Source organism: Lytechinus pictus, chromosome 8, assembly GCF_037042905.1.
Source record: "Lytechinus pictus isolate F3 Inbred chromosome 8, Lp3.0, whole genome shotgun sequence".
Lineage (NCBI taxonomy): Eukaryota > Metazoa > Echinodermata > Echinoidea > Temnopleuroida > Toxopneustidae > Lytechinus > Lytechinus pictus.
In genome coordinates this window covers 13,744,986-13,764,187 of record NC_087252.1, presented here as the reverse complement: position 1 = coordinate 13,764,187, position 19,202 = coordinate 13,744,986, and the positions used below count along the sequence as shown (strand labels likewise).

The window sequence follows — 19,202 nt, the reverse complement described above, 5'->3', positions numbered from 1 at the left end:
TGTTAAAATGTGGAAAAATCTTCAGGATATTACAAATGTATAATTTTACAGGATTTTTTCTAAGTGTAAACTTTTTTTTGATACGCACTGTATATATGTGTGTGTGTGTGCATATAAATACATATATATATAATATTTAGATGTGTGTGTTTTTGCTGTATGTATATATTCGCCGTTGTGAATTTGTTGCTTTAGCTTTCATCTATCAGCAGTTCATTAGAAGAAAAAGATGTCTTTTTTTAACTCACCTTCGAAAAATTGTCTGTCTAATGACTTAAATTTGGCTCTTTCTAGAGCTAAACTTAGTTGGACTATTTGGTTTTCTTTGTGTTCTTTGTCACACCATTGCCTCAAGAAATTCGTAGCATCCTTTATTACATCACTATCATTTCTAAACCATTCCAATTGAGGCTCCTGCGTGTCGCGTAGAAGTTCACGAGAGAAACTTCGAATTTGTTTTTCACCACCGATGTTCCACAAAATACGATTCAATGTTTTGTCAGGAACTTCCGTTGCTTCATATCTCTCATCTGAAAAAAAAGAATCGCCATCAGATCTATATGACTCTAGTAATGCACTATTCATATTCATCTTACTTGACAAAATAAAGTTTTCAACTTATAAAACAACAACAATTTGCCATGCTGCAGAAATATTATGCATATGAAAACATTTACCAGATGGTATTTCATCCGATTTTTGTTCAGTTGATTATATGAAATTTTAGTGAAAAAAAAACAGAATTAGATATTTAATTAGGGTTTTATTTTTTTGTGAATAATCAATTTGATTAATTTATCTTTTTTAACACATATAGATTATTGTATCATTCAAGATTCTTTAAAAATAAAGGTCGCATATAATGATAGTAGTGGGCTATCAGATAACACCCATGTGAATTTTCTAGCCACGATTGCTGTCACTTTGATTGGATAATGTTCTCACTACTTCATATCCTCTTAATATTAATTAAAGGAGTAACTCATAATTATAAGCTCTATCAAGACGAAATCTCACCACTCAATTTTTTCCATAATCGCTCAAGTCCATGTCCAACTAATGCATTTTTCAGCACCGTAGCTTCATCATCGTATGTATTTGTATCCTTCCATTGGCAAAGCAAATTATAGGCATTGTCTGCAGTTAGTTCGTCTTCTGCCCGACAGATTTTCAGGTAGATGAGAACCTCACGTAGTTTTTCCGAGTATTTAGTGTCCATGTGATGTATCAAGCTCCATAATTCATAAAAAGAAACCTTCCCTACGGAGAGAGTTGAAAGTTGATATAACGATAATAATCATAGTACTAATAATAGTAACAACAATAATGATAATATTAACAATGTGTAAATGAAGAGCTCACTTGCCAAAGGGGTTAGGTCCATTTTCATCAAATTTGATTTTTATGTCTTTACGTATAGATTTTTAGGAGCTCTTTAAGATGATACCAAAGAAAAGTTGAAATTCCTATTAAAAAGTGAACTAAAATGGCCAAGAAAAATCCCTTTTTTTCAAAAGGGGTTAGGTCCATTTCAGTTTAGTTGCAAAAGGGGTTAGGTCCACACATAGTTTTTTTTTAAGAATATCTTAAAACATATGAAGACAGGTAGATTTCTCTTATACCCAAGTTTATGTTCTCATGGAAGGGTATCATGAAAATTCAGTTTCGCATAAGAATGTTGCAATATGGGAGAATGAAACAAATGATTTTCTTGGAGTGGACCTAACCCCTTTTACTACTAAAATCTTCTGAAAAACTCATTTGTCAAAAGGGGTTAGGTCCATTTTTCATTAATTTTATTGTTTTCTGTCTCTAAACCTCTAAATTTTTAGTCACTCTGATGATACAAAAGACAAATTCAAATTCAAATGAAAACGTTAATGAAAGTAACAAAGAAAAATCACTTTTTAATCAAAAGAGACTGGATTCATTTCAGTTTACTTGCAAAAGGGGTTAGATCCACAATGATAATTTTTTTTTTAAATTTTGAAGACAGGTAGATTTCTTTTATACACAATTTTGTGTTCACATGATAGGGTAGTACATCATGAAAATTTAGTTTCTCATAAGAATATTGCAATAAGTGAGAATAAAAAACAGGGTTTTTCACGGAATGGTCCAAAGTGGACCTAACCCCTTTTGCAACTAAACTCTTCAAATGATGATAATAATAATAATATAAGTAGTAGTAATACTAATACTACTGCTACTAATAATAATAATAATGTTACGATACTGCAACAAATAACAATGAAAAAAATAGATTTAAATTTGATTTCCTTCTTTTTTATTACAGGAAATATAACAATCATAAACTGACAAAACATAAATAAATATTGATCTTACATGTACATCTCTTGAAGTGACAGATGTGCAATCCAAAGTGATGATACTATATACAAATAAAAATCCAAGTTGGTTGGCGAAGATTCCGCTCAAAGTATTCTTTCAACATGTTTACATGACAAACTCTTTGGGACTTTCTTCAAACAGGGGTACTGATCACATAGTTGACATCATTCAATCTCTTTTTGACTAAGTAGGGACTACTAAACCTAGCTTTCAAGGGCTCACCTCGCAAAGGCAACAACACTAACACTTTGTCTCCAGGCTTGAAACTTCGCTCTTTTGCATTTTTGTCAGCTTGAGCTTTCATTTTTCCCTGCGACACTTTCAAGTGTTCCTTAGCCACATCACAAGCTTTTGAGAGCGTTTCTCTAAACTTTGACACATAGTCTAGAAGGTCTACATCATCGTGAAGCATAAACCTCTCTTTGATAAGCTTTAGGGGGCCCCTAACCTCATGACCATAGACCACTTCAAATGGACTAAAACCTGTGGACTCATTATGGGAATCCCTAGTTGCAAACAGTAGGAATGAGATCCCTTTATCCCAGTCATCGGGATAGTCTTCACAATAAGCCCTAATCATGGTCTTCAGGGTCTGATGATAGCGTTCTGACGCTCCTTGGGACTGTGGGTGATAAGCAGAGGACTTGTTCTGCTTTATTCCCAACTCCTTCATAACTTGCTGAAATATTCCTGATATGAAATTTGACCCTTGGTCAGACTGAATTTCCTTAGGCAGACCATACCGAGTGAAAAACTGCACTAACGCCTGTACCACTGTCTTTGCAGTGATACTCCTCAAAGGTATCGCCTCTTGAAAATGTTCAGACAAGTCCATAATCGTCAGGAGAAATCTGTGACCCGACCTTGTTCTGGGTAAGGGTCCAACACAATCAACAAGAATCCTAGTAAAAGGTTCATCAAATGCAGGAATGGGTATCAATGGAGCAGGCTTGATAGAAGGCTGTGCCTTACCAATAATCTGACATGTATGACATGTCTTACAGAAATGCACCACATCCTTGTGAAACTTAGGCCAATAGAAATACCTCATAATTCTATATTCTGTCTTCTGAATACCAACATGACCTGCTATAGGTAACTCATGAGCCATTTTCATAATCTCTGTGCTGTAACAGGGAGGAACTACTACGTCAGCTCATCAGCTGGTCTCCGGGGAGGTATCCACTTCCTCATCAAAATGTCATCTTTGACATAAAAACACTTATCAGCCTCAGAACATGCTTTCTGTGACAAGCTTTTCAATTCTGGGTCTGCCTGTTGTGCCTGTACAAGGGAGGATTTACTAAACAAACTATCATCGTAAGCAACAGAGCCTTCAACAATATCCCCATTCAAGTCCTTGATAAAGGTTTCAGCTAACCAGACATCAGTACTCTCCTCTACATCAGCAGATTCCGCATAATCCTTTTCTCTACGAGTCTGAGACCTAGTAACAACACAATCCGGGAAAATCCCTGGAAAATCTTCCTGCAACAATTCAGTTTCAGCTACCTCAACCGGCTTCTCCGAAACCACAGGAGATGCAACAACTCTAACAAGAAATCAACACCTTCCATGTGAAATTCTGGAACGCCACCAACAGTCACAGGACCACTAACTAGGTCACACCTTAAGTCGACCTTATGCAAAGGAACCGACATAAAAATTTGGGCCAATACCTTGAATTAAGACTTCGGCATTCTCTGAACTCTCCGGAGGAAGAGCCAAATCCCCTGGCACCATCAGGGACTGTGCAGCCCCTGTATCTCTAAGGATCACCACTGACCTACCAGCAGCACCAGTCGAACAGGGGGATACTTCACCATCATACAAAAAGCTTCTAAAGTTTTCATCAACCTGCTTGACTTTATCAGCAAATACCAGATAAACACTCTCAGCATCTCGAATTGGCTCTGATGGGACAAACTCCATTGAGGGAACACTTGTTGGCTTGACAAAACCCATGTCTTTCTTAGTTTTGGTTGGCATTCCAACCAATTTCCAACATGATTCTTTCAAATGTCCCGGTTTATGACAATGAGGACAAACTACGACTCTCAGACCTGTTGGTTGATTCTGTGCCCCCACTAGCCTGATTCTTGTTAGTGTCTTTGTTCTTGCTAGCATATTTTCCCTCACCAGGTTTATTCTGGGATTCAAATGACCCTTTACCTTTCTTTTTCAAATAATTTTTGAAAGGGGGCCTATCTCCACTACCCTTATGTGTGACCTCAAATTCATCAGCTACTTTGGCTGCTTTACTGACTTTAGTAACACTCTATAGTCATCTAAGTGAGATTTAATGCCAAAAGGAAGACTCTTTTTGAATTCTTCTAGGACAACTTCCCTAAGGTGAACAAAATCTTTGTCAACTTTCAGTGATCTATACCACTTATCGAACATCATTTCTTGTTCCCTAGCCAATTCAACATACGTCTGGCCTGATTGTATTTGCATGTTCCTAAATTTATGTCTGTACGCTTCTGGTACCAACTAATATGCATTGAGAATTGTTTCTTTCACTGTAGCATAGTCACATGATTGCATTTCATAGAGTGAAGAATAGACTTTTGCAGCCTTTCCAACAAAAACACTTTGGAGGAGAAGAGTCCAGTATTCCTCAGGCCAATTCAGTCTCTTGGCCAATTTTTCAAATGACACAAAATATGTATCAACTCCCTCTTCATCAAAGTTTGGCACAAGGCGAATGTTCCTCGCCACATCAAAGCCTTGGGGAGATTTATCTTTAGCAGAGTTAGTATTTGCATGAGCTAGCTCCATTTCTTTCAACTTTAACTGGTACTCCAATCTCATTTTCTCCATTTCGATGTTTTCTCTCATTTTTATTTCCTCCTTTTCAAGGTTTTCTTTGATTCTTTCCTTTTCAACCTTCTCTTTCATTTTCATTTCCATTTCAAACTTTGCCAGTTGAATCCAAGCATCGTCTGATACAATGACAGAAGCTTCAGACTCCTCTGTAAGCTTCATGTGACTAGCTAACAAGTCAATTATCTCTGCCTTCTTTAAACTTGGGGCTAGAGATACATCCAAATGACAACAAACTGTTATCAAATCATCTTTTTTCAGTGATTTCAAATGATCATATGACAATTCTGTCATTGCAAGAAATTCTTCAACATCAAATGTAGCCATGGTGGAATATACAGAAATACAAGCAAGTAATACACAGTACAGTATATTCTAGAACTTTCCAAAAAATTCCAAAATGTTTTCAATTCAAATTGGCTTTTGTTTCAAACTGACTTTTGTCTCAGATTGGCTTTCGTCTCCCAGACAAGCCCCCAAAATTATTTGTTACGATACTGCAACAAATAACAATGAATAAATTTAGATTAAAATTTGACTTCCTTTTTTTTTATTACAGGAAATATAACAATCATAAACTGACAAAACATAAATAAATATTGATCTTACATGTACATCTCTTGAAGTGACAGATGTGCAATCCAAAGTGATGATACTATATGTCACATGGGAACAACCAAATAAACACAATACTCACATCAGTCATGCCTTTAAATCATATTCTTTATTATTAAAGCATGCTATGCTTTATCTCTCTCCAAATAACAATATTCTTCAAACAATTTCCAAGCTACAAAACCGTAACTGCCACTAAGACTCAAATAACAATATTCTTCCAACAATTTCCACACTGCATAACTGTATAACTGCCACTAAGGCTCTCCACAAAACAGATCCCGCATTGACCTGATCATGACCTCTCTAAATCTACTCCTAATCAAATACTAACACATTTACTTAATATCCAAATACCTTTTAACATTATTGAACACATCATTCTGAACCATTGCCTTATGTGCTAAAGTAGACGCACTCGCTCTACGATAATTAACTGAAAATATGCGCCTATAATTGTTCTCAAAATCCAATCACGCTCATTGTCTCAATTCCATACGTCACCAGTCTTTGATAAATAGTTCATACTACGAAGAAGAGTCAACGCTTTAAATCGACAAAGTCGGAGTCCTGCTGTCGCCCACCTCGCTAAACAGCACTCCATCGGCGTCTCAGTCATGTACGTCGAAGTTAAGGATGGGAAGGGGTGCATCCTGCCCCAGACTACGTGCCATCGGTGCCGAACTAACTACGTGTATATAGAATTGATGAAATACCCTGTCAAAACAGGTTGTCTCCTGTTCTCAAACTTGGAGAATTAGACGACTAAACCAGAAAATACTGAATAAATTAATTGAACAAAATCTCCTGAGGATCCATGCCCAGGCTTTGCATGTCCTCCTTCTCTAACTGGCTGGGTGTGTCTGCCCCAAATGTATCTTTCTACATGTCCACTACAAGGAACATGTCCAAAGTTAATTTGCATATTTGCACCTGAAAATTCTTAAACACAGAAGCCTATCCTGGGCTGAATAAAATAAGGCATGCAGTTCAATTAACTCTTGCATTAAAGATTCTATAGACTAGACCCTTTCACACTAAGAAATTAAACCTCTTTCAGCAAATCGACTCACAGACATTTCAATGACCTCTGGCCTATAAGGACCTCTTTCACATTAGAAAATTAATCCTCAATTTCATCAGTAATCTCATTTAATCATCTTTCTCTATCATTTATCACAATTCACCACCAATGGCACAAAAAGCACGTTCTTACATTCTGTATTTTACATCTCTGTTAATATGTATCATTTTAAGATACGCACAAGTAAATGCAATTCTAAATCCACTGTGACACTATATCCAAATAAAAATCCAAGTTGGTTGGCGAAGATTCCGTAAATCAAAGTTCACAATGATGGCGTTGATGAAACTGATGTTGAAGCACGATGAATATTAAACAAGAGTCACTGTAACGAGTTTAAATGTCCGTGAAGACGATGTTGATGATGACTAACAATCAATTTCAGCAATCCATGGGTTGAAAAGCGTTCATTAAAACAGGTTGTTGATCTCGATGAGCACTGAGAATTCCTCTCTTGAAGTAACTGCAAACAGTTCATTGATGGCGTGCAAATAATTCCACAGAAGATAAATATTCCAGGTGGAAATAAACTCTGCTCTGACATAAAGTCTGGCGTGAAACTCTGAGTTCTGATCTGATCTAATGTGATGTGATGATCTCATTGAAGAAACTGCCAGCTTATATATGAATTATTCACTATTCTGGAAGCTTCTAGCATTCACTATTCTGGAATCTTCTAGTATGTCTACAATAAAAAAACATTCTGCCAATTACCTGAGCAGTCTTATTTTAGAAGCCTCTTGAATGACCTCAGTGAAATTAACAATGTCAACAAAATAGCTAAGCCTATTGTTCTTTTCACTGCTACTAGTCTATTGTCCACATTCCACAAATAATAGAGATTATTCAAAGATTACTCATGTCTAACAACGCTTTAGTCAGACATTCTGGAATGTTCTTAATCATTCTATGCTATGAATATCCTTAAAGAGAAAATAACTAAATAAATGAATGTAATTGCTCCTGCAATTCTTCTTATATATAACAATAATGATAATAGAATACAACTGAAGGACTGCTTAATGAAAAAATCTTCCTGCTTGAAAGAACACATAGTGAAAACACTGTGACAATATTTTTACACAGTGAGCTCACATAGTCATTCCACTGTGGATAAATTGAAACACATTTCTACACTGGTACCAAGGCCCTGTGAAAGATTTTTTTTACAGGGGGTGCTGATGCAAAAATTTGAAAAGCAGAACAAAAAAGAGAAAGGTTTTCATTAAAACATTGTGGTCAAATTGGTCCAGGATCATTGGAAAAGAAAGAAAAAAAAGGTTTTACTACAAATTGAAGGTCATTTTGGTTACATTTATCAATTATTTATATATCTTCAAGAATACCTCGGGGTGTTGCCTATGGAGAATACACGCAGCACCCCCATGGAAAAATTTTGGGGTGATCCAGATCCCCCCCCCCCCCCTTCACTGGGCCATGACTGGTACGCACTGTTACAAAGCAGCAACGAACTAGCAGTCTTAATATAGCGCCACCTCAATTCCTCAACGACTCACATCTGGCCAGCAAAATGCAACATTCGTTGATGTGTCGTCTTGAGATATAGGCTTGCTTGAATTATACCATACGAATCCACACTAAATACATTCAAACCACGGAACGAAACATGTCAGTTTCTCTGAATAAAATTGTAGGGTAATTCATTCTATGTAGTCCTATTATCAAAGTTATCTCAAAATGTACATTTTGTGGACTAGTTATTCCTAAAACACAGTCATAAGAGACCAAACAAAGTTAGTGTCGGTCAGTTCTTTCCCCTTTAATACTGAATATTTTGACATAATAGTGAATTAACCACAATGAGAATATCACCAATATAGCTCATGGATTGAGAACGAGTTACTAAAAAGTCCGAAATTTTTCTTAAAAAGTTGGGGATAAGGAAATATCCAAACGTGGTAATCATCGGATTATAGAGTACCAAAGCGATGACCTCAGTTGCCATGGTGTCATGACGGTCTGGTTCTAAAAACTTGAACCCGGAGAGTGTTTCTCCTGAGAGAAAATGGCTGCTAACAGAATATCATCGCTTGCAACCTCAGAATTATGATAATTTTTGCAAATACAAATGTATATAGACGATTGTCAGCTGCGAATCTGTTTAGAACCAGCCGGTTCGTTGCGTGGAATTTTTCTATCATGTAGGTTTTATTCACAGCGAGAAAATGAGAGATAGGGAGGAAGAGTGAGAAAGACAGACAGACAGATAAGCGAAGGGAAGCAAAAATAGTGTTCGATTAAATGATTTTGTTTGAAAAGGCTGAAATATGGATTAAGATATATGCATTGGATAGACTTACCTTTGATATCTTGCATCGGGCGCAAAGGCGACGATTCCAAATCCCCTTTCCCTGAAATAATAATAATGATTATAATAATAATAATAGCAATAATCATCATGATAACAACTATGTGACCAGTAACCCCCAAATCAACAAAAAAGTCACCGGGGAAGGTTCTCTGTAAATCCCTGTAAATATAGCCAAAATAAGAATAAGGTCTTCGAAAATAAAAAATGAGAAAATAAGCCTTTCTCAAAGACACAACAGTTTCTTTGACCCCTTTTTTGTAGACAACTTGCAAATTTTGCTGAGGTGAGCATATCTCATACTTGATCGAGCAAACCCAAAACTTCAATTAATGTTTTCTGCTTGATTTTCAAGCTCAACTGAATTTCTTCCACATTTGATCAAATGTATGTGTGGGTTTTTGTTGAACAATTATTGACAAGTTGCACATCATTTTAGGTTAGGATGTGCCTTTGTAAGCTAAAGAAAGGAAAAACAGTTTGGGTGACTTATTGCTGGATTTGGGATGGCCACAATATTACGATCACACTCGTAGACAGACTATGGTTATGGAGTGTGCACAGCGAAAATCTACACCTTCATGACTTAGGTGGATAGAGCGACGGTCTTGATATTTTATTGCGTACGCTTTTAATACTAATGTACTTTATTAATATAATATAGTGACCCGGAGGCTTTTTACTTTCCAATTATTCCCCGCTCCTTATTTCGTTCAATTGTTTTCCTCCTCTCATGGTCCGAAATTTTCGCATTTACTTTGGAGAACATCTGTATACACACCAATTAAAAGGCAAGTCATTTCACAATGAGAGGCTTTTGTAGAAAGTTGGTGGACCGGAATCTCTTGACTCTGGACAACGATATATTTGAAATTGTTCGTCCGGTGCAAATCTTCGGGCGATCTGCTGTCCCAGTCCACCAACTTTCGACAAAAAACTCTCAGCTCTCTATAGTGATTTCATTTGCATTTTCAAAACAATCGATGCGTTGTAGAGAGTTTCCCTGTAGTAAATGCAAAAAGTCCAGACTATTTTTCATTAAGGAGAGACATTTATCTGATTACGGAGTTCAAATGTTATAGAGATCCCTGCAAGTAAAATTCCTAATTTCAATAAGAATGCAAATTATATTCATTTGACCCAACCCATTCCCCATATATTTGATTTAATACAGCTGAGTGACAGAAGTGTACGCATAATTCTAATAATTTAACTCTGGTTCAAGAAACGGTAATTAATGACGGTGCTTTTCCCAAATGGGAAGAAGCAACTCTTGACTAAGGAACTATTTGACTGGCCCAAGAATTAGGGCTATTTTACGATTTTAAGGTCATGTATCTGATCACGTACGTCAGGAGATGCCGATTTATTTTTGAAATAAGCCAGTCGAGGTACCCTTTTATGGTCAGGTATGGAAAGTCAGATATATACCGTATCAACTGATCGTGGATATTCGACCCTCTAATTTCACCCTTATGTTTCATTGGTTTTTTAAGCGTCATTCTAATTTACAAGTCTATAGGAAATGTTACACGAGAGGCACCCATTATTTCTGAAAAATCGCAATTTTTTATATAAAATCAATGTACTTCGATGCATTAAGCTGTTTGTGGTGGTTCTGTTAAAAAATATACGATATTCCCTTGGGTTATTCAGTCAAAGCATGTAGTGGTCAGTCATTGGGAATGTTCGCACCAGTATTAACTTTAACTTTATCACAAATTATTTAGCTGATAAATAAATGTGGAAGATTCAATAATCATGATAGCTTTTCCTACAGAGAAGTCCCTACGCAAACCCAATAGGAATAACAGATTTTACTAGGTTGTGATGATTACCTGTTTTACCGGACAGTTAATTTTTTATTTACTGATTGATTGTTTTATTATCGATTTAGTCTTCATTAAAAAACGGCTACGACCTTAAACATGTCAAAAAGAACCACGTTTTGCTTGTCATTTTGATTTTTTAATTAATTTCTAACTTATTCTCCTGTTGCGTGTTATTAAATATCCAAGCAAGTCATCTATGAAAGAATATAATTAGGTAATAATATACATACCGTGTTTCGATGCCCGTGTCTTCTTATACCACCAGATGAAGATGCAAACAAGAACCGCTAATAATATCAGAATTAGTGGTACAACTATATCACACAAAGATAGAGAAACAAAACAAAGGTAATGTTGAAAATCGGTTTCATGTGAATTATGTAATACTGCCATATGTAGACACCATGAACTTCGACAATGTGCTTATGTTTCACCCATTGTATGAGTTGGAAAAATTTAACAGTTGAACTCATGAATGATTTCCGAATAAATGCTGTATTGCAAACATGGCCAAACATGGCCCATTTGACATTAACACTCACTTTAGAATTCTTAGCACATATACATGAGAAAGAAGTCAGTATTAGGCCTACTTATTATGTTGTATTAAATAGGAACCAAGCAATTTGATATCAAAGAATGTACGAGATTTAATCATACTACTAGGGATCAAAGTCAAGAGATATCGCAGCGAAAGCTTTTCAGGTTACAGAATAATCGCTAAAAAGTATTTTCAAGATCAAATCAATCCACCGTGCAGTGGCGTTGACTTTATACGAATATCCTTTCGTTTTAGCTATGTTATATTTTTCATTGCTCTCTCTCTCTCTCTCTCTCTTATTGTAGGTAAATGCTAGTTACTTTTCGAAATTTTCCTATACTTATCATACTTTCTACAAATAAGGGGAATAACCTACTAAATACAAACAAATCGAAATAGAAAAAAAAAACCTGACCCAGGCCCAACACACACACCCATACCCACACACACCCACCCTCACACACCCCCTAACGTACACGCAATGTATCATATTCATCAAAACAAAGAACATAAATTTAGAAGAGGTGATAGGCCTATAATAACGCAGGTCACACAGAGACAATACTTACCAACTTTGGCTGCTACATGTCTCTGGTGAGGTGGAATCGTTTGATTAGTTTGGGTTGTCGTCATGGCAACTGTTGACTCAATAGTGTACACTGTTACACTAACTGTCCTTCGGTCTTGCGATCTAGGGATACGGGACGCCACACACACGTAGGGATTTTCACTCGGCCTGGCGACGATGGAAATCGATTTGTTTTTAGTGCCGTCCACGTTTGTCTCTTCACCGATATGCGAGTATGTTGCGTTCGTCGTAATAGATTCGTGGAGGAAGAACAGATCAATGTCGGGAAAGTAATGCGATGCGGTGCAGGTGATAGTGACACTGTCAAAAGCCGGAAGCCTGCAGGATTGTGGGCCATTGCTGATAGGTTGGCATTCCTTAATTAGTGGGTACGGTTCAGACGGAGCCGCTACAAAATAAGAGGACCGAGAAAAAACATATAGATGAAGATGGTGAAAAATGAATATTTGGGAAAGTCAGAGATAAAATTGTTTCATCCTTACTAAGTGGAATTTAGTGTTACCCCCATCGCTCCGTTTCCCTCTTGTCAATTTTTTTGCTGCTTATATATTATCATTAGTATGACTAAAAATCTGTGTGGCCAAAGGAATTACTAGCAGAAGCATATATCATTAACAGTGTCACAACACATGCATACAACATAACATAAAATTAAGTCAGGAACAGGAAGGACTAAGTAACCGTTGATAACTCTCAATACATTCTACTCATCTTGATTGACCACATATTTATTGTCTACTACAAGCACTTGATTATTCTAATAAAAATAAGTGTTGATAATAATTACTCATTCCTAATGAGAACGAACTGCGAATCATTTGTATTATATAATATTTCAATTCAATTCAGCATTTATTTTCAATTCATTAAAAATACAAGTTGATATCATGATCATGTACAAACAAAGAGACATTAAAAATTAAAACATATTATTGAAACATAAATAAATACAGACGAAAGTGATAAAGTATCGCATACATTCGTAATTCCGAAGCTTCGTTATTCCGAAGCTTCGTTATTCCGAAGGTTCGTATTTCCGAAGGTTCGTAATTCCGAAGGTTCGTTAGTCCGAAAACGAAATGAGGTTCGTAATTCCGAAGGTTCGTTTGTCCAAAAACGAAATGATTAACGAACCTTATTTCGTTTTCGGATTAACGAGCCTTCGGAACAACGAACCTTATTTCGTTTTCGGATTAACGAACCTTCGGAACATCGAACCTTATTTCGTTTTCGGATTATCGAACCTTCGGAATAACGAACCTTCGGAATAACGCCACAAATGTTAGGATTAACGAACCCTTTTACGTTTTCGGATTAACTAACATCGAGGTATAGGCAAATTACGTGTTTCGGAATTACGAACCTTCGGAATAAAGAACATTCGGAATTACGAACCTTCGGAATTACGAAGTGTAACCTAAAGTATTATTGCCAAATCATTGAAACAAAATAAAAACAAGACGAAAGATAAATGAATGGGAAACAGGAGTGTACTAAAAAAGCCAGGACAAGGCTTGTTAAAACGCACAACCCAAACTAAATAAATTCTTAAAATAATTGTAATATATGGATGCGGCAAGTAGCAAAAGAACAAAAACAAATTTAAAAAAACATCAACAACAAGACATAAAGCAAACATAATGAAAATTCATCGTACGACGAGGATCTTAGTAACTTTGGATCAGTTTATTTTCATATTGCTTTTAAAAAATATTATGAAAGCTAATATTAAATTGTACAAGATTCAGACTATTCTATATTTTGGGACCAGTGTGACGTCATGAAAATTTGGATAAGTCATTCTTGTAATTCCATCTGTGAAATTTTCGTGAAGACCTTGTATAGTGATTATGTCTATTACAATTGAAAGAAAACATATTTATTAATTAAGGAGGAAGGGTTCCAGTATGATACCGCTGCATTAAAGAAGCAATCTGTAGTTTATTAATATCTTGTAATTTAAGGGTTCTTAAATAGTTTCGAAGTAGGTGCTCTATAATCTGATCCCATACAAATACGTATAGCTTTTTTCTGCAATCAAAACAGTTTGTGTAGATGGCAAGAATATGCATTTCCCCATATTGAGTTACAATAGGTCAAATGTGATAAAATGAAAGCGTTATAAAGAGTAAATAAAATGTGATTTGGCAAGTCATATTTGAGTCGATTTAGAAATCCAATAAAACGAGAAACTTTATTACAAATAAAATAAATATGAACATCCCAACAGAGTGTGTTACTCAAAATGACACCTAGAATTCATAGAATTGGAGACGGGTTCCGTCTACCTTTAAAACAATGTCGCAAGAATTATATTGCACACCCCTGTTTCTAAAAATCACACACTGCGTTTTACTTTTATTTAAAGAAAGTTTATTGCACTTGAACCATAAAGAACCATTGGAATTGGGACAGAAGGCTTCATGCCACAGTAATTAAGTTAACTTTTTCTGTCCCTGGCGTTCCAATGGTTGATATTTCTTATTTTGTATTGTTCACATTGAAATGTATCTTTGAATATTATTTGCCGAATAAATAATAATAATAAATAATATTCGGGCAAGATTTCTATGCAGAATTTCAGTTAATATATCAATATTTTCATGAGAGGCAAGAAGCGGTGTGTCATCTGCAAATAATATAAAATGAGAGTCATGGCAACATTTAACAATATCATTTATGTATAATAAAAAAATAAAAAGGGTCCTAGAATGGATCCTTGGGGCAAACCCGTATTTACATTTCTAAAAGATGATTTAGTTGTATTATATACAGTAGATTGTTCTCTATTCAATAAATATGACCTAAACCAATTAAAAGGTACACCTCTAATACCATATTCAGTTTGTCCAACAGGATATCATGTGAGAGGGAGTCAAACGCCTTTGACAAGTCCATGAAAATACCAATAACCTTTTAATCTTTATTTAATTCACTAATAATTCTGTCTTGTTTTTCGATAACTGCCATATCTGGTGAAAAATTCTTGCGAAATCCATATTGACTTTCATATAAAATGTCGTGTTTAATTAAAAAATTATATAATCTGTTAAAAACCAGTTTCTCTTATATTTTTTGATATACAAGGTAAAACCGATATAGGGCGATAATTAGTAAAACACTTTGAATCATTCTTTCTAAATAAAGAGTTTAGTTGCAAAAGGGATTCGGTCCACTTTGGACCATTCCGAGAAAAACCATAATTTTTATTCTCACTCATGTTATATTTAAGTAGAATTGTAAGAGCAATTACATTCATTTATTTAGTTATTTTCTCTTTAAGGATATTCACATAATGATTAAGAATATTCCAGAATGTATCATTAAAGCTATGTTAGGCATGCATATTATAATGAGTACTGAATAATCTTTGTTATTTCTGGAATGTCCCAAGATAGACAATAAAGCCAGCCTGCAGTGAAAAAGACAATAGGATTAGCTATTTTGTTTACATTGTTAATTTCACTGAGGTCATTCAAGAATGTTCTAAAATTAGACTGCTCTAGAAATTGGCAGAATGTTCTTTTTGTTGACAATGCTAGAAGCTTCCAGAATAGTGAACAATTTGCATATAAGCTGGCAGTTTCTTCAAGGACATCATCACATCATATCAGAACTCAGAGTTTCACGCCAGAATTTATGTCAGAGCATAGTTTATTTCCAACTGGAATATAACGTTTATCTTCTGTGGAATTATTTGCACACCAACAATGAAGTGTTTGCAGTTACTTTGAGAGAGGAATTCTCAGTTCTCATCGAGATCATAAACCTGTTTTAATGAACGCTTTTCAACCCATGGATTGTTGAAATTGACTGTTAATCATCATCAACATCGTCTTCACGGACATTTCAACTCGTTACAGTGACTCTTGTAATTCATCGTGCTTCAACATCAATTTAATCATCGCCATCATTGTGAACTTTAATTTAAGGAATCTTCGCCAACCAACTTGGATTTCATTTGGATATACTATCATAGCTTTGGATTGCACATCTGACATTTCAAGAGATGTAAGATCAATATTTATTGTTAGTTTATGATTGTTATATTTCCTGTAATAAAAAAAAAGGAAATCAAATTTAAAACTAAATTTTCAATGTTATTTGTTGCAATATCGTAACACTTATTGCAATATTCTTATGAAAAACTAAATCATCATGATGTACTACCCTATCATGTGAACATAAAACTGGGTATAAAAGAAATCTACCTGTCTTCAATTTTTTTATATATATTTTAGAAAAAATAATCATTGTGAACCTAACCCCTTTTGCAAGTAAACTAAAATGAATCTAATCTCTTTTAATTAAAAAGTGATTTTTCTTTGCCACTTTCATTCACGTTTTCATATTTTGTTTGGTATCATCAGAGTGACTAAAAAGGTTTAGAGACAGAAAACAATAGAATTTATGAAAAATTGACCTAACCCCTTTTGACAAATGAGTTCTTCAGAATAGTTTAATTCCAAAAGGGGTCAGGTCCACTCCAAGAAAATCATTTTTTTTATCCTTCCATATTGCAATATTCTTATGCAAAACTGAATTTACATGATACCCTACCATGAGAACATAAAATTGGGTATAAAAAATCTACCTGTCTTCTTCTTTTTAAGATATTATTTTCCAAAAAAATTATGTGTGGACCTAACTCCTTTTGCAACTAAACTGAAATGGACCTAACCCCTTTTGATAAAAAAGTGATATTTTTTTTGCCATTTTAGTCACTTTTTAATAGGAATTTCAACTTTCCTTTGGTATCATCTTATAGAGCTACTAAAAATCTATACATTGAGACATAAAAATCAAATTTGATGAAAAATATAATACAATACAATATAAAACAACACCTTTTGCAAGTGAGCTCTTCAAATACAGGTACTACCTTAGCTATCTTCGATTTGGAAGGTACATATTCAGAACTTAAGGATCTACAATATAAAATATTAATTGTTTAACAACATAAGGATCGATTTCATCGAAGTCACTACTTTCTCCAGACTGCAAAGATTTACATATCTCTAGTACTTCATTATTCGTATACATTAGTAAATAAATATATTTATTTACTTATCTATTTATCTGTCCATTTATTTACTTTAGCAAAGAACAATACTTACCAAATACGGTTACTTCCGTAAAGTTATGGATTAAGACCCCCCAGTGGTTTGATACCCTACATATGTATGAGCCTTGATCTGAAACCTTGACGCTTCTGATGTAGAGCGAGTAGTCGACTGTAATATTGCATGATCTGTCATTAACACATGACCCGGAAGCAGATTCTCCTTCCACCCACGTGATCAGATTTGGTGCCGTCGTGGGGTCGACCCCTTTCTTCCAGTAAACCGCGATTGGCATTCCATAGAACCGGCATGTGAGAACAAGTGGTTTTCCAATCTCTGCCGTTCTTTGCAATTCGGTATAGACAACACCATCGGGAACCTGATCATCACCATTGACCCCTGTATTTATTGAAAGCAGACAATGTAAAATAAATGAAGGTAAAAGTGATTTGATGTCAGACAGATACAAAGATTATATCCTGAAACTTTTGTCCATTTCATGCTTTCATAAGAAGTTATATTATATAGGCCTAGGCCCGACATTTCATTTCGATTAAATCTTCGCCGACAATTCATCTCTATATCTCTTTCTTTCACAACATGTTTAAATAAAGAGTTGGCAAAAAGAAGCTGCTGAAAACTGCTTATCTAATAAAGGAGAGCCAATGGAGTAAATTAGAAAGTCAAAAAGGGACTTTCTAAATAAAGAGTTGTCAAAGCTACTATGTATGTGTTTTATCACACTTACATGCATGTAATAAATTTGGTCTGTCCCAGAGGCATTGAGCATCATTTAAACCTTTGTTCAACAAAACAGTGTAACATATCCTGCCTTTCAGTATCTTTTGTGGTGTCCCTAATGGTTCTTTGGTAGGCCCTATTATTTTCATATGTATCAATGGCTTACCACAGTCATTAAAATATTTATCATTCTTTTTCATCACGGTAAAAATAATTTATTGCTTTGCCATATCATATTAAACCAGTTAGTGAGGGGTGCCACTTGTGTAATGTTCAAAATAAATCACTCGAAACATAAACCCTATAAGACCACAAGAGTGAGAAAGTAAATGTTGTAGATGTTGTGAAGATTATTATCATTTTACTTTGTCGGAGTATTGCTGAATACTTAAAGTGGAGCTAGTGAAGATACCAATCACGTAAGTAGCGTAATTCGGAAGAACGTACAAAATTATGAGTTACGGTATATGGTATATAAAGGCATTCCGTTCCAAAACGAGTGTTCGTAATGCTATATTACTCTTTTATTTAAACATATTTCATATGGACTGGAAGTGTGGGGATGTGCCTGGGCAATGACAACATTGAATAAAACCACAATGGGGTAATGACTAATGAGCCATGAAAATTAAGAGGGCCTAATATGGCGTATCGATCGTCAAAATATATTTTTTAAGTTGCGAGATAGCAAAACAAATCTTACAAAGATCTAATTTTTAAACAGATTTTGGCATAGTATTCAGAAAATAACATTTCACCCTTCTCTCCCTTACAAAAATGTCCTGTGGTAATACCATATAATTACCATAGGACTGTACCACACGATTACCACATATATTGTTGTGTGGTAATGCTATGTCTTTATGTCCTGTGGTATTGTGTGGTAATGTGTGGTAATGTCGTGTGGTATTGTCCTGTGGTAAATTGGAACATTTACCACACAACATTACCACAGGAATACCACATGAATGGATTAATATATGGTAACATTTACCACACAAGGGATTAATTTATGGTAACAATTTTTACCACATACCATTTACCACATAGATTATCACACGACATTTACCACACCATTTACCACACACCAGTTACGACATGCATTACCACACACCATTTACCACACAAATTACCTCACATTTTACCACACACCAGTTACCACACGCGTTACCACACATCATTTACCACACGAATTACCTCATATTTTACCACACGCCTTACCACACAAAT

At 35.2% G+C, this 19,202-nt stretch overlaps 1 protein-coding gene across 1 annotated transcript; it reads right to left on the bottom strand.

Annotated features, from left to right (window-relative positions):
• Positions 1-79: 79 nt before the first annotated feature.
• Positions 80-18,172, bottom strand: LOC129267152 (uncharacterized). The gene is made up of 7 exons (XM_064104115.1): positions 18,139-18,172; positions 17,286-17,630; positions 12,149-12,556; positions 11,269-11,352; positions 9,199-9,249; positions 1,018-1,260; positions 80-530 (listed from the first exon to the last, which is right to left on the bottom strand). The coding sequence occupies exons 1-7, from the start codon at positions 18,170-18,172 to the stop codon at positions 217-219; spliced, it is 1,479 nt and encodes a 492-aa protein (XP_063960185.1). The 3' UTR covers positions 80-216.
• Between the last annotated feature and the right edge of the window lie 1,030 nt (positions 18,173-19,202).